The sequence below is a fragment of the Calidris pugnax genome, unplaced genomic scaffold, assembly GCF_001431845.1.
Source record: "Calidris pugnax isolate Ruff unplaced genomic scaffold, ASM143184v1 scaffold198, whole genome shotgun sequence".
NCBI lineage: Eukaryota > Metazoa > Chordata > Aves > Charadriiformes > Scolopacidae > Calidris > Calidris pugnax.
The window spans coordinates 55716-78867 of record NW_015090925.1 but is presented as its reverse complement, the minus strand read 5'-3'; the positions used below and the strand labels follow the sequence as shown (position 1 = coordinate 78867).

General features: G+C 45.6%; 1 protein-coding gene across 7 annotated transcripts in view; it reads right to left on the bottom strand.

Moving 5' to 3' along the window:
* Nucleotides 1-23152, bottom strand: part of PRKAR1B (protein kinase, cAMP-dependent, regulatory subunit type I beta) — an 83890-nt gene that overhangs the window by 31577 nt on the left and 29161 nt on the right. For all 7 annotated transcript variants that reach the window (XM_014951422.1, XM_014951423.1, XM_014951421.1 and 4 more), the window contains exons 5-6: nucleotides 4496-4557; nucleotides 3126-3172 (exon numbers count right to left, since the gene is read on the bottom strand). In XM_014951422.1, the coding sequence (XP_014806908.1) occupies nucleotides 3126-3172; nucleotides 4496-4557 (109 nt within the window). The remainder of the gene's footprint in view (nucleotides 1-3125; nucleotides 3173-4495; nucleotides 4558-23152) is intronic.

The following is a 23152-nucleotide window of genomic DNA, read 5'->3' as shown; positions in this document are numbered from 1 at the left end:
TTGGCACCGCTGCCCAGAAAGTGGGAGAAGTCTTCTGGGGAGCACCGTGTGGGGTGTGATAACGCACCCCCATGGGATGGGACCTGCTGCCTTAGACCAGAGTGAGTGACTCTGCACTAACTGCCCCGGGACAGGCTTGATTTTGGGGGAAATGGGCTTGTCCCCCCAGCAAAGGCAGCTTTGGCTGCTACGAGGATGTAGCTGCAACTTAGAATCATAGAATTGTCCAGGTTGGAAGGGACCTCTGAGATCATCTAGCCCAATCATCAACACAGCCCAATCATCAACCTAACTCTGATAAAAAAAATCACTAACCCATGTCTCTAAGCACTACGTCAACTCGGCTTTTGAATCCCTCCAGGGATGGTGCCTCAACCCCTTCCCTGGGCAGCCCATTCCAAGGCTTAATAACCCTTTCAGTGTAAAAATTGTTCCTAACTTGCAGATGAGTTGGTTTCTTGTGCTCAACCAATGGATGAGCAAAGGTTTCTTGCGGTTTACACAGCGTCTTGTAAAAGAATCCAGTGTGTTTTGGCTGAAAATAGAGGAAAGGCTGAGGAAGGAGAGAGCACCCAGCAGGGGAGAGCGGGGTGAGGTGCTGCAGGGTGAGGGAAGGGGATGCTGCAGGGGGAGAAGGTCACAGAAGAGTTTTGCAAGACAGAGGGGGCAGGAAATTTGGCAATTTGGCTGCCCAAATAAGCTCGGTCCATACATTTGCAAGACAGAGGGGGCAGGAAATTTGGCTGCCCAAATAAGCTCGATCCATACTACATCTCTTAATACTTGTTGGGATGGATCTGTCCCACAGTTCATGGCAGAAAACTGTCTGTATTTGTCCCTGAGAAGCACCAGGATGATGTTATTGTGGATCTGTCCCAGCAGAGGCTGATTTTGGCAAGTAGAGGAGCCAGGATTGAGAATGCTTGTCCAAGTGAAGGTGCAATCTACTCAAAGAAAACCCAGTTATTTCATTTACTGCTTAGAAAATCTGCTGTTGCACGTCTCACAGACAAAGCAGGAAAAATTCATATCCCATATCATACCTAAGTGACTGGAGGGCTGCAAACTACTCGGAATACAAAGAAAACTTCTGCCTTCAGCTCTAATACACAAAACAAATCGGTGCAGGACTGTGCTCTTCCTTCAGCAAAACAGTGAGTCCTGCTGAAGGCAACAGAATTGCTCACGTGCTTAAAGGCACGGTGCTTCCGTAGCTCGTCAAATCAGGGCTCTGGGATAAAATTTTCAAAAACACCTTAAAGAACAAAATACAGCTTAAAAGTCTATGTGTAACTGCACTGCAGCGGCGCTGAGGCCAGTCAGTTGCTGTGGCTGTTTTTCAGATTTTACCCCAAACCCTCTCTCAGAAACCTCAAAAGCCCTTGAAATGCTCTGGGAAAGAGAAGATTATTCTGCATCAGACTTTATCGAACTCAAGAAACCATCAATGAAAAGTGATCTGGACACTTGTGTCTTCTTGGGCTATTTGTGGTCAAGACGAAAGAACTTCAACTTCCCATAAAAAAACCAAGGAGAACCTCTGATGTACGAGTAATGATGCAGCAAATGTGCTTCTGAGCAGGTGCCAGGATATTCCTGGGAAAGGAGCTGAGATGCCACCTCACCCGATGGAGAATACAGCAGGTGCTGCTGTGAACAAGTCCTGCTCAACGTCTGCAGAGCCACCGCCACCTTGGCCATCAGTGGCAACCTCCAGTGAGAGAAGAATCCACAAAACACTTTCTTTTTTACAAGCAGACACCAAGCTGGCCAGGCCCTGGACATTTATTGTCCCCATTTTGTCACTGCTTTGTAATCGCAATATGTGCACACGGAAGACTATCTTTTTTGCAATTAATTGCATGGGTTTTGCAGGCTGTTTTCTGGTGTCGTTTGGTCCCCCGCTATCCCTGAGCCAAACGCTGCAGGAAGCTTTCCTAAAGGGTTTTTTGAGGGAGGACAAATTATTTTCGAAGAGGATTAATCTATAACTTCAATATGAGCATTTGCGTCTGTTTGTGGGCCTGATTCAAAGCCAGCGAACTCATTAAGCTCGGCATCGGGCCCTAACCAATTATTTTAGAACTAAATTTTAGCAGCGCTCTATAAATATTGCTCTTTTACTTTGTGGCCCCGGGGATGTGGCAATGTTTGCTCCTGAGAGGTTGGCCCGATAGGAGCAGTGACTCAGACGGATTTCCTGAGGAGCAGGTTCCAGAGGCAGAGGCAGCGCGTGAGGTTTCTCAGTTCCCAACAATACCAATTAGATGGTCTCCTGACACAAACAGCCTGCTAAAAAAAAAAAAAAAAAAAAATTTACTTTCTTCTTTAAATATGCCAAACAAAACTCATCTGGGCACCCAAAGAGCAAGTTGCTAATGAGCAGGCCTGTCCCGTCCGAGCACTGTGGGCACGGCAGGGGTGTGCAGAAAATTCAGTCAAATGGGGAACTTGTAGCAAAACTGCCAAAGGATGGGTTTCCTACGGGATAAGAACGGGAAGAGGTGAATAGATCACGATTTCGAAGGCAGGTTCAGAAAGAAGCTGCTCCTCAAAGACTTGCTGATGAAACCACCGCGTACTCCTGTAAACATTTTGTGGTCTAACAGATCACTTTACACTTAGAATAATCCTTGCTCTATTAATATGCTGCATTGTTCCTGTATTTGGACCTAATTTTAAAAGCAAATTAAGGTTTCTAAGATGAAACTCACTGCCTCCGGCTGTATCTCAATTTGAGGGGGAAAAAAAAAAAAAAGACAACACATGAGCTAAGCGAACTGATTAAAGAAAATATTTTCTTTCTGGTTGCTGTGAAGCCTGGGGTGCATTCCAGCAGGGTGGCCCGCTCCGCCGGAGACCGCGCTCCTCCAGGTGTGGGGAGGGTTCCCAACGTGGAGTCATTTGCTGGGGTTTGATACCCTATTTTCCTCCTTGGAATGGGCAAACGAGCCAGGGTGCTGCACATGCCAACGATAAAATTAGGCAGAAATGACTTCCCACCACACAAGCATTAAGGGATGAGCCCGATCCCATACATCTACTGCAGGGAGAGCGGGGACACCGTGTGTGCACGTGTACGGTGCGGCTTCACACCGCCTGTCACACTGCAAGAGTGTACTCACGTCCACCTCGCCTTGGTCAATCACATAGAAGTTGTCTCCTTCGTCACCTGGAAGCAAAACACAAAAGGTGATTGTTTCCTGAAGGTCTGATAAACTATTCCATGATTTCCTCTCCCCACCTTTAACCCTGCACGTACTTGCAGAGCTCTGTACCCCACTCAGGGATTCCTTGGCCACTATGGCTTTGCCTATTTCCCTCCCTAAATCCAATCAGCGCTATGATTTCTTCTTCCTATTAATATCTTTCAAGGGTATTAATTTATCTCTTTTAATTGAGCCAACACTTCACCCCGTGTAAACACCCAGGAGGCTTCAGGGCAGCCCGAGGGTGAGGGCGTCCTGCCCAGCGCGGGGCGGGCAGGCGGGGAAGCTGCCAACCGCGATAAGGACGACACGGCACAACGAGGCGCTGAATATTCCCAACAACCATAAAAATATTTTCCATCTCTAATTACTCCCCGCCAGCCCGTGCCACCCTTACCCAGCCGGAGCTGCGCTCTACTTCCTGGCTCTCCTCAGGTAAGGAATGAGCATTTTAATTCGAAGCACTATTTATCCACATTGAACCCAAGCCCTTTGGAACCCCGGGGATTTTTTGGAATAAGGTTATTTTTCCCATTAAGAGGGTGAAATCTCCAACAGAGGGATGTGAATCAAGAAGAGTGTGCCAGCAGGTGGAGGGAGGTCATCCTGCCCCTCTGCTCTGCCCTGGGGAGGCCCCATCTGGAGCACTGGGACCAGTTCTGGGCTCCCCAGTTCAAGGAGGACAGGGAACTGCTGGAGAGGGGACAGCAGAGGGCTACAGAGATGATGAGGGGCCTGGAGCATCTCTGTGATGAGGAAAGGCTGAGGGACATGGGGCTTTTTAGTCTGGAGAAGAGAAGGCTGAGGGGGGATCTGATCAACGCCTATAAATACTTCAAGGGTGGGTGTCAGGAGGACGGGGCCGGTCTTTTCTCAGTGGTGCCCAGGGACAGGACAAGGGACAATGGGCACAAACTTGAACATGGGAAGTTCCACCTAAACATGAGGAGGAACTTCTTTCCTGTGAGGGTGGCAGAGCCCTGGCAGAGGCTGCCCAGGGAGGTGGTGGAGTCTCCTTCTCTGGAGACATTCAAACCCCACCTGGACACGTTCCTGTGGGACCTGCTCTGGGTGGCCCTGCTCTGGCAGGGGGTTGGACTAGATGATCTCCAGAGGTCCCTTCCAACCCCATGTCATTATGTCACTCTGTGAAAAACCGAGAGGGAGAATTACCCTGTTGTATGACCGTTTCTCCTGCGATGTGTGTGACGGGGAACATGGCATCGAGGTCCCTTCCAACCCCATGTCATTATGTGACTCTGTGAAAAACCGAGAGGGATAATTACCCTGTTGTATGACTGTTTCTCCTGCAATGTGTGTGACGGGGAACATGGCATCAAATATGTCACTGGAAAAGAAAAGAAACATTTGTTCATGAATCAGGCCTGTTCCTTATCTAGCCAGCAGCCCTACCCCATTGTTTCATTTAGCCTTCATTAACAGATTTTGCAGAAAAAAAAAGAAAAAAAAAGAAAAGGAAAATGTTAGTTGTAAGTGGAAAGCGAGCCCCTGCTTGGCAAGAACTCAACGTGACTCGTTTGGCACAAGCTGGGGTTTAAAACTAAGTGAGAGCGTGATTCAGTGCAAGCTCTTTTGAAAGAACTCCCGAATTCTCTGCGTATGGGCTGCCTCTTACGCGCTGCACGCACTCGCCAGCCTGAGCATTTTTATTGTCTAAGCAGGCACATTTCAGCATTTTGGTATGTGTCAGAGCCGAAACGGGAGCTCTCCTCTGCCCAACATCTGGCCTCACATCTGCAAGCAAAAACCTGTTCCCCGACGGGGCGCACATCTGGGAAGGTAGATGGGCTCTGAGGGAGCGCGGCGCCGGAGCTGGCGAGAACCTGCAGAAGAGCCCAAACTTTGCAAATCTGAGCGAGTTCCTCCCGAGGAGGGAATCCAACCCAGGCTGCAGGAACACCCCAGCTGCAGAAGAGCCTTGTGCTCGTTAATCACCGCTGGATACACACCTTCCCTGGGCTCCCGCTCGCTGTCACATCGCCTTAAAAGGCCAGGCGGAGCAGGGAAGGAGGGGAAGGCACCCTGCACCAACGCGGCGGGCAGCCTGCCCAAAGCCAGGCCTTTTGTTCGGGGAGGGAGACAGCAGGCTCCGCGGAGCCAGGGCTTCCTCTCCCCACCTCAGATTTTGGGGGGGAAGCTTATTTTCAGAAGCGCGAAGCGGGGCGAGACGGGCCCTCCCGTCTCCCTTCCCCTTCCCCGGCACCGCTCGGAGGGCCGAAGGAAATAGCTCCCTGAGACACACAAAAGGCAGCCGGGAGGAATTGTTAACTAGTCTCTTCCCTCTTAATTGTTAACTAGCCCGCTCTGGGAATAGGCCACCCAGGGACCACCCGTGGCCGCAGCGAGATGAAGCTCCACAGCCCAGAACGGAGCAAAGTCCCCGCAGCCATAAGGGAGCACAAACTGGAAAGCAACCTGAAATTTTCATCAAAATGGCCAGAAGATCAGCAAACAATCCCGTGCCACATTTCAACACCTTATATGGGAAATGCATATTGTAAAATCCCATTATTAGCTTATTTCCTGTTCAACTGTTCCAGAATTCATTCAGGCTCAGTTCTAGGAAATGTTTCACTCCCAAGCTCAAACTGGTCATGTCTTTCCTCCCCAGCAGCCGGAAGGTTTTTGCTCAGTGTGGCATCTCTGTGTCACCACCACTCATAGGGAACTTCAAACCCGGCACCTCCTGCTGCTCCACAGAACCTGTGAGGGATGCTGAGCCCATGATCTACAGGAAAATGATGTATTTTACCCCTGTTGTTTCATCAGGGCCACGCTGTGCTGTTCCTGCACACCTTCAGGGAACATCTCCACCACGGACAAAAAGCCTGCCCAGAGGCTCTATGGAGAAACTTCCTTCTCACCTTGTTCTGAGCACCAACGCAAAGACCTACAATAAATGGCCATGGACTGGTCCCAGTACCAGCCTCTGGTGGAGGACTGGTTCTGATGGGATGGGGGAGATACCAGGAGGGTTGGTGCCAAACTGGAACAGCCATTGAGGGACCTTATGTCAATGCAGAGAGCCAAGCTGTCCTTCAATGGCTGTGCCCAGGGATCTCACCGAGCTCCAGGAGCAACCCTGAGCCTCCAGGAGATGCACTGCAGGAAAAGCCACCCTCGCATAGCAGAGAAGAAAGTCCTACCCAAAGACTACATCTTAAAAATAGGCACAACACCATGATTATCAATAACCACACCAAAATGTGACCATTTGAACAAACTTGGAAACCCTTTTTTTTCTTAATAGAAATACAAAGGAAATAACTACCCACAGTTTCACCTTTTCATCTTTGTTTTAAGGCTGTGTTTTATTTATAACTTAACGATTGACTGTACCAACAGTGCCCAATAAATTATGCATAACACTGCACCCTTCCGCAAAACATTCCACATTTCATTTCTACAACACCTTTTAGTTTTATCAAAAAACCCCCACCTTTTTAAGCCTCACAGATGAAAACTCTGAGCTGACGGTGTAATGAGCCCAAAGCCTATTGGCAGCGACAGCTGTTTTACACTAATATTTTGCTGTGTAGCAGAATATCAGTGTAAATATTCTAGCACTCCATATATGATGTGTTTCAGCAAAGTCTTAATCTTATTAGACCAAGACTTGGATTTTTAAAGCAACCTTTGAAGGACACGTCATCAAACATTAGTCTAAAGTACATATGAACACACAGACACACAAGGGACCCAAAGTCATGGGGATGTTGATTTACATCTCCAAAGGGAAACAAGGACATACCTTTGATAAATAAATGTAAGTGACCAGTAATACCACAACTTACATCCAGTCTGACACAGTGAAACCAAGAAATGTGTTTAGACACAAAATCTCTATCTATTCAATCAAAAAATACCACCACCTTCTTAGGGAATATCAAAATTTAAAAGACTTCTTTAAAAAAGATCACGGATACCAAAGGCTTGCAGTGAGTTTTAACACCTGAAGTGTCCTCCATGAGTGTCCAGGAGAACTGCAAACTAGAGATCAGACCTGAGACTACCAGGGCTGGTCCCCCCACCTTGGTAAGGACTTCTGGCCACCTCCCCAGGTCCTTTTTCATGCAGAGAAGGAAAACTACACTCGAATCCATGAGAACTGCAGCTATTTAGGCAGCAAAGAGTCTATCACAGCGACTGCAAAACAAATATGATGAAACACGTCGCTGATTTAATTCAGTAGCCTCTTGTAGACCCCATGTGCCAAGACGTGAGTGACTGTGCAAAGAGGAAGCCAGTGGAGAGGGCAGGGCCAAGTGGTTCTCTTTCTCATGAGAAAAAGGGAGGGATCAAAATAAATCATCTCATCTGCTTTTACACTGAGCCTGCTTGGAGTCAACGTAGAATATGAGCTAGACCCAAAAAGAAATGATGTGTGCTGTAGGTAGGAGAGCACTGGCAATGGGCGACCGAGAAGAGGCTTGTTAAAACAAAGCCAGAGAAGGAGGATTCCAAGCACTTTCCGAACCAGACCATGGCAATGGCCAAAATAGGGAAACTATGTAAGACAATTTATCAGTTTCACAATCAGACTTCTTTCCAGCCCTTGCTGTGCTGAATGCATTGCAGGAAAGGAAAAAAAAATGGAAGAGACAAAATGTATATGTGTTAGGCAAAAATGGAAAATCCTCGTTATACCTGCAGGTTATAATTTGTCAGAGTTCAATCAGAACAATTTCATTGTGCAGGCAGGCTCAGAAAGCCTTCAGTGTCTGTACTACACAGAGGGGGTTTTTTTCTTCTTTTGCCATCTTTCCAGCAAAACAAAGGCAGCCCTGTATTGTTGAGGATCGCTTTAGAAGACGTGGAGCTGCTCTGGCACAACTCAACTGAAGACACGCTGTGACTTCTCGCAGTGAGGCTGCCCAGGCAGGAGGATCCCAGGGTTTTAAACCTTCCCTGCTTGCCTACCTTTAAAGTTTAGTAAACACCATCGATGGTGACTCTGCCTTTCTTTAGCTATAGCAATTCTATCTGGGCACTATTTTAAGATTTCTGAACTCAGGGGGGTGGGGTGGGGAGGTGTCTCTTCTGGTGTGCGTCTAATATTTCCTTCTGATTCATTTCCTGCAAAGATAACAACTTTCTAGCAATTGTTCTGACAACTGCTTCTCCTGCTCTGTAAGGATGGAGAGCACAGAATTCAAACCAGACCATCGGTGTCAGTCAACATCTACGGAGTGAAGGAACAACGGAGTAAATGCAGCACTTTCCCACCAAATACAATGCTGTGTGTCAGGATAAGGCTTCCATCCACACCGCTCGTTCCCAGAACACCACCGTGCAACACTGACACCACCCAGAAACAACTACTGTTATTTACCCACTATTGAGAATAAAAGCAATGCACACAGGTGGAATAAAAGATCCCTTTTTAGAGGTATTTGAAACTACCAGCCCGGAGCTTACAATTGCTACAATCAAACACGTGGTGTCGCAGGCGGAGGGTCGGCACCGAAGCCTTCATGAAAACATCACCCACCTACTTCTGTTATGTTTTTTTCCTGTTAGGACATCAACGAATTAATTAGGGCAGCATACAATGATATTAACAATCGAGATTATTTAATCACTTTCACATAATGGTCAATTTTTAGGTATTATGACAATTCAGACATACATTAATTTTACTGTAATGCCCATGTAAGTCTTTGCAATCAGACATGAGGAGACATTCTGAATGGCAGGTTGAAATTAACGTCCATGTCTAATTCCATAACATTTATTAGGTCACAAGTCCACATAAATAACAGGCATGCGAAACAGAAAGAAAGAAAAAACTGTTGTCTTCTATTTCTGTGAAGTATTTCCATTTTTACTGTTTTATGAAGTCCTTTCATAGGTTCATGACTTATTACACGCAATGAGACTTTATGAGCGGAGCCTCAATGAATTTTACAGACTCTATACATCTACATGTCAATGGTTCCCATCATCTTCCCCACGTTACCAACAGCTTTCCAAGAGAAACAGCGTGTGCCGAAACCTTCAGCTGGAAAACCATCTGCCATGGCCAATGGCAACAAGAGGGGGACCCTCTGAAACGGGGCCAGGCCTTGTGGCTCAAGAGTGACAAGGTCCAATCCCACACCCTTCCCCAACACTTTCTCCTCGGCCTCTTCTCCTCCTGCCCACCCTGCACAAGATCAGGTATTTTCATGGTTTGTAGCTCAAGGGGCTGTATCGACAGGGGTGTAGCCAGCTGGTTGAAGGAATTTATTTTATTTCTCTCTGTTCCTCCCGTGTAAGAGAATCTGGAGCACCATGTCCAGTTTTGGGCTCCCCCATACAAGAAAGCCATTGACAAACTGGAGCCAGAGCACAGTGCCACCAAAATGGTCCAAGGCCTGGGGCATAGAGCTGGTGAAGAGAGGGTGGGAAAACTGTGTTTATTCTCTTACGAGAAGAAGATCAGGGAGACCTTATTGCTGTCTACAGGTTCTTAATGGAGGGTGTGGAGAAGACAGAGGCAGAGTCTCCTCAGAGCCGCAGAGCAGAGGGATGCAAAGGCAGGAGGGACAAATGGGAACAGAGGGAATTCCCACCTGATATAAAGAAAAAAGTTTCACCATGAGGGTGGTCAAAGACTGAGTGGTCAAGGACTGGAAGAGGGGCCCAGGGAACATGGGCTTGTTTCAAAAGTCAACTGGGCAGGGCCCTTGGTGAGAGCAGCCAATGCTGCCTGGACCCGCTTTGAGCAGGGATGTCTGGAAGCCCCTTCCACCCACCAGGAGCCCAGGGCTTGGCACCCAGTGGGAGAGCCAAGGTGGCCCCGGGCTCAGGGAGCACGAGTCGGGAGCCAGCAGGAGGAAATCCCACCCATCAGCCACACAAAACGTGCTCTCTGGGTAGCGACGTAGGAATCTCCGTACTTGTGCAGGGATAATTGCCATGAGGCTGGATCCCAGCTTCACATCACTAATATCTCTGCTCATCAACACAGACTGCACACACCAGGAGGCCCTGGTCAGAAATTAGGGAACATAGTGGGGTTTTTTTCAGAAAAAAAAAAAAAGTTTAATAAACTGAATATTCTTGTGGAAAATGGCTGATGTCATTCCCCATTTAAAAGGTTCTTTAAAGTTTCGAAACCCGTCTGAATGTCCCACTGTGATATCTTCAGAGGATCTCCTTTGCACTATGACATTATTTCAGAATTAAGCTTCTTAGCAAAAAGGTTGAAATCAAAATACAACATTGTTGTTGAAAATGATATTTCAATGAAACTTAATCACGTCCGTTTGCCTGTTTTCTGTTTTTGAGCAGAGATGAAGATATTTTGATCTTGGAACTGAAATTCAAGATGGGGAAAAGATTTACGTGCCAAGAGGAAAACAAACAAGGAAAAATGAAAGAACAAAACAGAGAAACTTGGGTCAATAAAACCCATTTTCTACTTGGTTACGATGCACAAATACCCATACGTATCTACACACACTAGAGTGCCCAGGCTTCTCCTGTGTTAGTAGGGACAGGGTAGGGATCAGGAACCTCAGTCCTCAGCCCGCAGGTACCAGACTGATGTGAAGACATGAGACATTTACTCTACCGAAGCTTTTACTCTGAGGAAGCTCCAAACCCCCGATCACCAGAAGCAGAGAAGGCATCATTTGCATGTGTGGGCACTGCAGAAGCGCTGGGAAGCGCCTGGCACGCTGAGGAGCTGTGAACGTCAGGCAAAGGGGGCCAAACTCAGCCCTGGTGTCACCAAAACAAGGTCAGGGTATTTGAGGTGACCGAAGAGAAGGACGGCCCTTTCAGTCACACAGGAGTATATCTGATTTACATTTTCCACACAAGTAATCACTCATCATTTTCTCAAACGTTCGGGACAAGCAATGGCAAATATCACACCGAAAAATGATTATTTGAACTTAAAAGCTGGTGGGACAGAAATGCACCACCACAAGAATCATTATCATCCCCAGAACAAAGCTCTCTTGTTGTTATTAATATGAAGGAAAATTCCACCAGTGATAAAGGGTGGCCATAACAAAGCTCCCGTATTTAAACAACTTATTCCTTCTGGTACTTTTAAACCTCTTCACTCTTTAATTTCAAGCTCCCTCTTCTGGACTATCCCAATGAAGCCACAGAGTCACCACACGCTCCTGGTCCTCACTTTATAATCAGGTAACTGGTAAATGGCACCCACACAGGTCACAGATCACCGTGTCCCAGGTCCATCCTCACTGCAGACAAAGTTCTTTGAAAATATAATAGTATATGCTGAGATATATAAAACTCCTAGTTTGCAGTTATAAATGGACTATTGTGTGATCTTTGGAGCAGATGATGGAGGAGATGTCCCTCAACACAGGGACACGGGACATACAACTTTAGGGATATGCCTACATAGAGATATAGGACCGTATTTTAAATTATGATCTATGATAAATTATATTTCTCATGTACATAAGTAAATATGAACAAAACCATGCCACATCCATCACCTCACTGTTCACATTATGCAGTGAAACATCTTCCCCACGACAGTAACAGCATTTTCTGTTTGGCCTTTGAGATGGAGATGGAGAACATTCTGTCATGAAAATGAAATGATTGTTTTTATGTTTTCTTGCACCCCTATGATTAGGAAACTGCCAACGGAGAAAGTTTTATTCTAATAATTCCCCAATTTTCCTATTCAGAGATTCTCTACAAACAAACTGTTGAGACTGTGGAGCTTGGACATGAACAAAATATTCACCTATTTTCATTATTTTCTTTTCTTCTACTTTTTTTTTCCCACCCTGTTCAAGAATCACGTCTAACCATTTTCTATATATATGGGAAAATTAAATTGCATTTGATAATTATGATTGTTCCTTCAAATCATATACTTACTGCTCCTACGCACTATTTTTATGACTCCAGCTTCTGCACCCAGAAGGAAGGCTGGAGCACCACAAGGCACCACCTCTGCCTGGCAACTCCATCAGCACAAAAATAGGTAAGAATTATTTGGTACGAGGTTAAAATCTTTTCCCTTCCGTGCCTGATGGCCCTTGCTATTAAGATTAAAAATCAGGATATTGGGAGAATGGTGGGGATGCTAGTGCTAAAGAATGACCCGATGCTAAAGAATGACCTGATGCTCAATATAAATGCAGTCAGAGGGTTTCTTCATCGTGTTCATGTCAAATAGTTGTGCACGTCAGGAAACTCCTGGGGTGACTGTGGTGATATGTGTATCACTGCGCAGATGGGAAGTGACAGGAGAGCTCTGGAGCTGGAGTTCCCAAGCAGTGGTGAGGCAGAGGAGGGCAGAGGAGGAAGAGGAGGAAGAGGAAGGAAGAGGAAGGCAGAGGAGGCAGAGGTGGGCAGAGGAAGGCAGAGAGGGCAGAGGAAGGCAGAGCAGGCAGAGGAAGGCAACTCAATTTGAGGGGGACAGAGGAGGGCAGAGGAAGGCAGAGGAAGGCAGAGAGGGCAGAGGAAGGCAGAGGAGGCAGAGGAGGGTAGAGGAGAGCAGAGGAAGACACGCTGCAACCCATCAGGCAGTGTTTGACACGCGTCTCCCCTGGCTGACAAGCAGGGAACATACGGCTCCGAGCATCTCCCACATCCTGGTTAATTAATTTCCATCCCCGCGGTGCGCTCCCACACCTGGAGATATCAAACAGCTGCGTGTAATAAAAACATTTTAACCTGTGTTAGTGGAAAGGATTCAATTTAGTTTATAATTGGATCAGTAAATGAAATCATTATAAACTTGCTGATAAAGGTTTGCTCGAATGAGTCAGGATTATTTTTTAAAAGTGTGTAAATCCAGTGTTAAATAGCTGATGAATAAAATTCATGGCTGACACAAAACCACATGTCCACAAGCACTTGCTTTTCTATTTGCATATCTATTATAGCTCACAGACATGTGCAAACTCACACACCCACACCTTTTCCTTCTGTTTTCCCTAAGTTTATCGTTACTCCCCTTCATCTCTGATTCACGGCATTTTTGAGATAGAATCTTTTACAATAAAATGAACCAGAGATAAAATTTCCCTCGACAATAAATACTTCTTTTGTAGGAGCTTTTTAGTGAACTGTGGCAATTAAGCAGCTCCGTTTCTTTACAGCTCCCCTAGTTCAAAGAAGCAGCAAAGAGAGATGGATGAGATCAGCTGATACACACATTTTTTGTGTCTTTGCAGGGGTCTGAGGGACAGGGAGCTTTTTTAAGCATGAAGAGCTCTTTAAATCTCTAGATGCAGAGAGACCTAAGGGTGCATTTTCTTCATACCTATATAGATAAATTCAGACACAGTTAGATTACTTTATTCCATCTTTGTTAGTAATTTCTCCTCCAATTCTTCACTGACCACTGAAAAGTCCACAAAAGACATCCTGGAGACACCTGGCAGGATTATTGGCAGCATCACCCACTTCCTCCAACCCCACAGCACCAGTTCCCTCCCAGTTTGCTCTGGTTTATAAAATCTCTTTCTCCCACATTTTGCTGCAGGGAAAAAATAAAATTAAATTTAAAAAAATTAAATTAAATTAAAAATTAAATTTAAAAAAAAAATCAGGGATGGCCAACATTAAATTCTGCCATGGAAGGTGCACGGGTCTACTTTTATCTTTCCCAGTGACAGCAGATCTGGCAGCCCCAGCGGGGCTGGGAGGGGGAGGCAGGGCTGTGTGTGTCCCGCGGAGCTGCCCTGCATTTTTGGGATGCCTGCTGGGAAGGGAACAGGAGCGGCGGGTGCCACGAACCCAGGCGTGTGTGGTCACTCTCAGTCCAAACCTTCGCACCCTTCTCCTGGGCACTGCTCTCTCCGCGCCTGCCCCCACGCCAGGATCATCTCTAAGCAATTTCTCAGCAGGAAGAATTGCATTTTATGGCATTAAATAAAGCAGCACAAACTCAGCCCTGAAACAAATTGCAAAGAAAAAAACTCACCGGGGTCCATTATCACACGACTCATGTCGCTTCCTCCCAACTAAATAACCCTCCCGCTTCACAGATTTCTGTTTAATTTGGCCTCTGGCATGACAGAAAGGAATTTATTTATTTTTTTGCCCATTTACACAAGTCTATGAATCAAAGGCTGACACCAGTGAAGCTACTCCTCCGTCTGACCGCGAGGCACGCACCGAAACCCAGCCAAGCGCTCTGCTGGCTCAGCCAGGGCTCGGGCACAAACCAGCCCCGTGTGGCTCGTGGGGAACAAATCCCTCGGGGAAAATAAATGCTTCAGGGCTCCTTCCCCAGAAGGGCTGGTGTCTCCCCGGGGAGAACAGCTCCCAGTGCTCCCAGTCCCAAACCCCAGCTGGGTAACCCCGCTGCTGGCCACTCCAGCAACAGGCACCTGCAAGTGCTCCCATCTGTAGGCTGAGAACTGGTTTAGTTAAGTTCAAAAAAATAGCTAAAAAAAATAAAATATTTTGCTGTTTAAGAAACGTATCCCCACTGGGTTAGGTGTATTTTTTAATGTAGGGCAAGCAGGCTTTATCTGCGGTGATACCGAATTCCAAAATACGGTGAAGAAATGAAGCAGAAATTTCTATACTAAAGCCCCACTTAAAAATAAATCCAATTAAGGGGAATAAATAGGACGAGAGAACAACTAATTCCTGGTCTTTGCTTCTCTTCAAGGAATATTCATATAAATCCCCGCTCTGACATTTCTGCCGTTTCATGTGACAGGGATCAGAATTCCCCTTTGCACAACGTTTTCAAACCATTTACGCCGACAGCACCTTTCTAACGAAGAATAGAAAACTCTCCATTTTCTATAGGCTCAGAAAGGCTTTAACCCCCCAGCTTTTATCCTCGCCAGCAGCCAGCACTCACGCTTGAAATTAAAGGAGTAATTTAATGAAAAGGGGGTGGTAGAATCGGGGATTTGGAGTGAGAATGGGATGGATGCTCTTCTGGGATGAAGAACATCTCTCTTATCTGTGCTGCTGAAGTGCCTTGTAATCTTGAGTATTATTTATGTGCTTTGCAATGTAGTAATAATTATAACAAGGGAAAATCTGAGCTCAGTGCCTGAATTAACTGCCCTGGATCCCATAAAAATCTTGCCTCCGGGAGACTTTATTTTAAAGAGAGGGTTTCACAACTTGTGGACCCACCTCATATCCTTCTTTTCCATCTTCCTGTGGCCAGAGGAGGGGGAGGAAGGGCTCAGGGATTTAAACCCCACTTTGCAGCTCATTTTTTAGGGGGAGAACATCAGGAGGGACCACTCCCATGAGTGGAAGGGCTGGAGATAACATTTAGATAGGATGCTCATGTCTGAGTACACAGGCAGGGATGGACAACGCCTGGAGGGACCCACCAAGCCACGCTCTGGACCTGGGGACACTTAGTGGGAATCCAGGCTGAGATGTTACCCCACCAAATCAAACGCCATTTAAAAAATAAACTTTGATAAGAACACTGCAGAAAAACTTCATCTCTGAGGGTGAGGGTCAAAAGAGGGGAGGAGGACAGCGGTGAGAAGTGTTTCTTCAATAGAGGAGACAAAGACGGCGGGAGGTAAGAAGGTCAGCCCAGGTGGCCTAAAGGTCCCTGCTGACCCTTAGCTCAGTGATGGACGCAGGAAAGCAAACACTTCACCTCCCAAAGGTTTGCTTGTACAAGGAAAGTCTGGAAAAAAGACCATAAGCAACGCTCGTGTCCTTCTAGTAGGTAGATGCAGGATGAACTGCCCAACTACGCCCTGGCACCACCGGCCAGATCCTTCACCTCTGAACCACCCACCTGCACTCACCATCCCCAGATTCTCCCCAAAAACCCCACTGCTCGCCTCCTGCAACACCCTAACAGCAACAGCAGAGGTTATTAAAAAAAATCTTAAATGCATAAACAGACCTGAAAAATAACCTACCGATGTGCCACAGGATTTGTAACATTGGCTTTAAAAAATAGACTGATACATGCAAAGGTCACTAAAATATTTAGATTAATGATAGAGCTGAACACTAAGCAGATATTGACTTCTGTTAAGGTGAACCTCAAGATTTATTGGCCTAAGAGGTAAACATTGACTGAGATAAATCCAAGGTCAATATTTACTACCAAGGACAATAAATCTTGGTGGCCTATGAAACATGAAATAAATAAATATAAATGTATATATATACACTAACAGACACAAGTCTATCTACAGATATTTACCAAATTGTTTGGAAGAATAATCATCAACATCATTTTATACAGCACTTTCTTAATTTTGCTGGAAAGAACCAAAGAACAATCAGTGTTAGATAGAGCTATTTGCATATGTCAGCACTGATGGTATCTCAGGGTGACATTTCTGCTTCTCCAGGTGCCTCCCTTGGCCCCGGGAGCTGGAGAAGAGGTTTTGGAGACACAAAGTGAAGTCAGGACCTTCCGTGTAAATTCACTGCCCTATTTCCACCTTACCTTGAGAACCCAGGCTTGGAATGCAAGAAGCAGGTATATACCATCCCATCCTGCCCCATCCCTGGAGGGGTTCAAGGCCAGGTTGGAGGGGGCTTGGGTCTGGTGGGAGAAGTCCCTGCCCAGGGGGGCTTTAAGGTCCCTTCCAACCCAAACCATTCTGTGATTCCATGATGCAGGACAGGAGTCTGAATAATTGTCAGCCAGAAGGTTTCTGCTGGAGCACTTCAGAATCCTTCATCTAAGGTCAAGTTTCTTCCCAGACAAGGCAAGCACAGGAGAGGAACTCGTGGGTCTTCTGGAAGCGCTTTAACAAGGGGCACTTTTATTGTGGTCAGTTTTGTCTGAGCTCGGAACAAAGAGCTCAGAAGGTATCAATCAAATTGAGCAAAATAAATAAATAAATAAAGGCACGGGATGACTTTCAGAGTTATAGGCTTTTTCCTTGAACTAGAAAAGCAAATAAATTTAACAGGAGTGCTGACAAAAGTAGACCTTCTTCCTCCAAACAGTATACAAGATCTAAGCCAAAAGGAAACAGATGACTTTGTGTGTTTGTAGGAAGTGATTAGAGAAGATAGAACTTAATTTATTAAGATGGGAGATGGTGATTCTTTTGTTGACTTTTCAGGTCAAGTGTTAAAACCTTCTGCAAATAAGGCAGTGGATACACTACCGCTGAGCCTCGGTGCTCCGGGAGCCGGGGCACGTCTTATGCTCCAGGTTTTTCTACTTCTTTGAACAGTTGTTGTGGAAAGTGGAGTGAGAGAAATTTGCAGTCCTTTCCTGTGCCTCCTGGTGGCCTCCCCTTCCCAAACCCCACCAGTTTGGGCAGCTGGAGCCTGGCTTGGACCAATATATTCCCAGTTGGGAATATCAGGACCACTTACATCCCGATGCAGGACACTGCCTAAAGCCAACAGGGACAGCTTCCACGGGACTGATGATTTTTTTGCTGTGCACCCAGTGGATGACAGAACAGAGAAAAATTAAAAAAAAAAAAAAAAAGAAACTATTCAACTATACAAAAAGAAAAACAAAAGAAAAAAAGAAAAAAAAAAAAATAAAAAGGAAAAAAAAGAAGAAAAAAAGGAAGACAAGAAAGAACAAAGTTCTCAAAAAAAAAATGGCATATTCCTCTCCCAGTCTGACCAGTCTGCAGGAGGAGGGCAGGAGGTGCTGGCCACTGGGTCTGCAGGAAGGAAGAGCAATTAGAAGCGTGGGGCAGGAAAATGCCTGTTCGCGCTGTTACCTTTAACTTCATCTTTAATCTCCTCCTGAGCCTCCAACGTGTCACCACAGGCATTAATCACCTCGCAGGCCTTACAGCCTCATTTATACCATGTTTTAACGGCCTCTCCGATGCCGGTGGTGTGGGGGGTGTACAGCTCTGCCCCTGTTTCCTGCTGGAGTTTTGGTCTCTCAAAGCCATGGTTTATTTCGACGCAGGTTTCCGAAGGCTTCGCTACAGCCCCAGGTGTCAGGGATCGGATCCCAGTCAGCCCCTGCAGAGAGTGCTCCAAAATAATCCATGAAACATTATTGCTCTGAATATTTTAGAAGCCTCTGAAGTCTCATTAATACGAACACTTTGTATTTCATTAAATTTTATTAACGTTCCTAGTAATTCAAGGAATGGCAGAATGGCTGAACTCGTAAGCAGGATTTATTCCCTAGCTTGCAAAGGAAAGAAAAGTGATTTTTCAGCTATGCAAAAACAGGAAGATGGAAGGAAGATAAAAACCTGACAAGCAAAAGAAAAAATATCTTTGTATTTTGAGCAACCTGGTCTGGTGGGAGGTGTCCCTGCCCAGGGCAGGCGGTGGGACCGGGTGCTCTTTAAGGTCCCTTCCCACCCAAACCATCCTATGATTCTGTGGGATCTCAGGTGAAGTGTTCTCTCGACAGACAGAATCGCTGCATAAAACTTATAGCCAAGATTTTCAAAATTAGATGCCAAAAATTCACATTTATGGTTTTTCAGAAGAACTGATAATTTCAGGACAATATAACACCGAAACAGACTCAGTTACTAAAGCCCGACTCTGAAATGCTCAGCAAAGGGCTGCTGTCTCCTCCGAGCAGAAGCTGAGTCCACAACAGGCAGATCTTGTTTCTCACAAACTACTTTACCCCATGAGGATGCTCGTAAAAGGGACTATCAGTGAACAGCAATAACAATTACAATATTCAAAATATTTACATTTAATGTCACTTTCACTCTGAAATAGTGCCAAAAAATTTCCCTTAAAATTGAAGTTCTTTTGGCTACTGTGAAGATCCCACTATGGATTCTTACTGCAATACAATATATATTTTATATACTGAACTCATTTATATGGTGAAACATTTTATATGGCAATTATTTCACAGCTTGCAGAATGATGAGGAAATAACGAGGAAAGTTTTGGATGAGATTTTAAGAGAAGCAGAGACTCAGTGACCTGCTGGGAGGAAAAATGGAGAGGCATAAACCACTTTGGAGTTGATTTTTTTTTAATTAGAAATAAAGATTTCTAAAAATACTTCGCTAGCATTTTGAGGGGGGAGATACCCAGTAGTTAGTTTTCATGCAGCTGAAAACTACATCTGTTGGGTATCCCACAGCCTGAAATCCTTACTCCAAAAGGCTCAGGAAGGTCAGGTTTTCCTGATGTGAAATGGGGATTGGAGCCGGAATCTCTGAGATTTTATTAATCAATTCAGAAAACACTGAACTAAAAGGCTTTTTAAAGGTTCATTGTCTCTGGTGGCTGTGGATTGATCACCCCAAGGAAACCCGCGCAGCCCCACATCCAGCCTCAGCCCAACCTCGGCAATGCAAGGCTGAAAAACAAATTTTGAAGGCAAGAATAAGGGAAGTCATAGAGGTAATTGGAAAATGAGACACTCTGCAATATCTGCCTTCTCCCTTTATTTGACAACTGATATCCTGCACAAAATACATCCATCCCTTCTTCACGGCAGCGTGTTCAGTGCCGTGAGGTAAACTGCTGGCTGAAATGGGAAAGTTGATTAGGAAGAAGATCCATAATGTGTTTAAGGCAATAATTTAAAGTGGATTAACAACAGTTGATATTGGAAGTGAAGGAACAGGCCCAGAGGTAATTTCAGTAAGAATTTCAGTCGTGAGAAGCTGAGATGCTGCATTTGGATGCATCACACAGAGCATCCCAGGGAAAAATGGATGCTTTTGATGACTGAAGTAATAAAATTGGAATGAAATTCAGTAATCTAACATGAAAGGCCACGCGTGTTGAAGTTACAGCAACTATTTCTACTTTAATCTGAATTTATTAAATCACTGGATAACTGTAAGTTACCCTTTTTACCCTTGTCTGGGAAAAAGCAAGCCAGTCCACCTGGTATTGTACAGACTGGGTTGCCTCCGAGTGAGGAGGGAAGAGGATAACTGTAAGTTACCCTTTTTACCCTTGGCTGGGAAAAAGCAAGCCAGTCCACCCGGTATCAGTATAGACTGGGTTGCCTCCCAGTGAGCAGGGAAGTGTTAATGCCACTGTAAAAAGCACTTCTGCAAATACTATCACTACAATATTGTGCACAAACCTAAGCAACCTTCCTTCAACGTGGAAAAGAAACAAAGAAACAAGATGCCTTTGATTCAAAAAGATGTAAAAAAAAGGTATTCTGGGGTGGTAAGTGTATGGGAGAGCCCATCTTTTATAAAGGAAGAAAAGAGTTTGAATCACAGCAGAAAAAAAAGTAAAGAAGAGATATTTATAAACACACAGAGATGAGAGGCAAGGGCAAGGGTGAACATCAGAGTTGAAAAAGTTATTTTAACTAATGGACAATGAGGGCACAAAAAAATCAACACACATAAACATTTAGTCTGGAAATGAGACGTTCTCTTGCCATGGGAACGGTAGTGTTATGGAGCAGCCTTCCAACAACTGCATTTTCTCCCATAAACTGGAGAAAATAAAAATCTCTTCCTTTAGGTTATCTGAGGGATCAGACGACACGGTTTTCCGCAGGATGAGACGGCTGAACTGGGTGATTCAGGAGAGCCCTTCCAGGCTGTATTCCCAAGGACAGGCAAAATGCTGTTCCCAAGCAGGGCAAGGAGGAGCTCAAGCTCGGGATGGGATGGGATGGGATGGGATGGGATGGGATGGGATGGGATGGGATGGGCTGGTGGCGGGACAGCACAGCGACTCCTGACCGCCCGCTCCTCCAGCCCCGACCAAAGAGCTGGAAACCTCATCAGATTTGTTCCTCTCGACGTTTTAAGAGAGGAGAGGCAGTGCCAAACACTCCAAACAATAACGTCTCGCCTTTATAAACAACCTTTAGGCTGAGTGGATATAAAGCAGAGCCCGGGACAGCTGGGGAGCCTGCCTGGTGGATTGGCATCGCCGCTCTCCCCTGGCTCGCACGGGAGGCGACCGGGTCAGGGACGAGACATCTTGTTCTTCAAAAACAGCCTTCCATTTTGCCACTGGTGGTTCTCGGAAACCCTTCTCCTACAGGTTTAGTTTTGCCTGCTTTAGGGGCTTTTTGAGCATCCTCCAGATTTCAGCTGGAGCCAGGGAATCGCACGCGTTGTGCTGGATGACCAGGAGATGTGTGGAGTTTGTCTCCTGGCACAGCCACGGGGAATGGTCTGTGTCCCAGTCCGTACTGGGAACAGACTGTCTGAGACTACTGTAAGAATGTCATTATTACAGATGCAGCTTGGGTCTGCCTTTCTCCCTGTTCCACCAAACACCCTTCAATCTATCTGCTAATAAACATTATTGTTAAACTGCACGAGCCCTCTCCGTATTTCCACTTTTATCCAAAGGGAGGGACAGGGAATGACAGTACCTGGGAAAGGTCAGTACCAGATAAAAGATGTGAGCCCCAGGCAATGCTATCGTTCCCAATTCTTCTGAATTTCTCCCCTATTCTTCCACCCTGGCCAGGAGGCAGCCCTGCCTGGCACAGCCCAGCATCCTGCTGGATCAGCTGCCCAACAAACTGGTGCCACCGAGTGTTTCTCCAGCTTCAAGGAACAGGACGATTGAACCAAAATAGAGTTGTGGGTGAATCCAGCAACTGGGAAAGGGCACTGGGTGATTCAGCCCAGCTCAGGAGGGAAGGCAGGGCTTGGGCAGTGGAATAATCAGCTTGAGATTATTAACACCCGGCTGATGGATCAAAAGAAGGGTGAAGGAGATGTCTGAAGTCTCCCTGCTTCCTCCTCTCCCCACTCTGGAGACCGGACAGAAATACGGGCATGTGTAGGGGAGTGTGAGCTATTTTAACCAAAACATTTAATCCATCCCTAAATATGGTCACAAGATTTTAGATACTTGGCTTACTCTTAAACAGTAAGATTCTGAATGATCTCCAACTGTGTAGGCTGTAAAAGAAAATGCATAAACCAGCAATCCTGCAAACTCCCTGGAAACACACTCACTGCCAGTTTTTTCTCCATAGCTGTTATATTAATCAGTGTCTTAAGAAATTAGAGTGCCCCGTCATTATATCTCTTTCAAACCTAATAAGCAACACTTCGCAATTAACTTCAACTCGCCCTCCTTAATGCCATTATCCATCACCCACAGCCTTGAGACACATGGGAGGAAAACACCAAATTTCTGGCACTGTGGAGATGGGCCATTTGCCTTCCAACGAGCCGCAAAGAGCAGTACTTCTGTGGCATCTTGGTTACTCTCTTAAGACTGCTAACCCCAAACGGAAAAAATGTGGAAAGATCAGCTGTTCTCGAAAATATTGCCAGAAAAACACATTCAAGGGATTTTGCCTGAATCGGAACTCAAATCATTTTCCAGAATCTGGCCTTGAACCAAAACTCTAGAGATCAGCCCAGATTTCAGGCTTCAGTTTGACCTGACCAGATAGTCATCGGCAAGTTCATCTTTCAAAGCAACTTCTATGCACATGTGTGTAAGTGTGAGCATGCACAGAGTGAGTGTGACACCGGGTGCAGACAATTGGGTTTATTTCTGTACGTATAGATATGTATAATCCCCCAGAAACATCTCTCCTCATCCGCCGTCTGGAGGCGTGACAGCGATGGAAGGGATGGTGTAAGGCACTATCGACATCAAGTTGGAATAGTCAAGTTATTTCTAAACAGGCTTGGTAATGTCCAATTTTAATTGACGAATTTGGATAAAAATGGAATGTATACTGCCTTTCAAGACTCAGGGACAACAATTATATTATTTTTTTTCTGAAACTGAAAGATGCCAGGAATAAATGAGGAATTGCAAAGTGGGAGAGAGATGGATGGGAGCACGTAAAGGGCTGGGAGGAGAGGAAAAGCAGCAAATTAGCACAATGTAAAACTGATGGATTTAAGAGAGAAAGGCAGAGCGGCAGCTCTGTGAGTACCAGGGACACAGGGGTAGGAAGAGAATCCAAGTTGACCAGAAATTATAATCAATAATGTGAGTCCGGAACTAAGAAAGTCCTGTGAGTTAAACCCTGAGTTTTCAGTAAAAGTAACTGCAACATCCTGCAAGCACCAAATCTCCAAGGGCAGTAGATGGACTTTGCCAAGCAG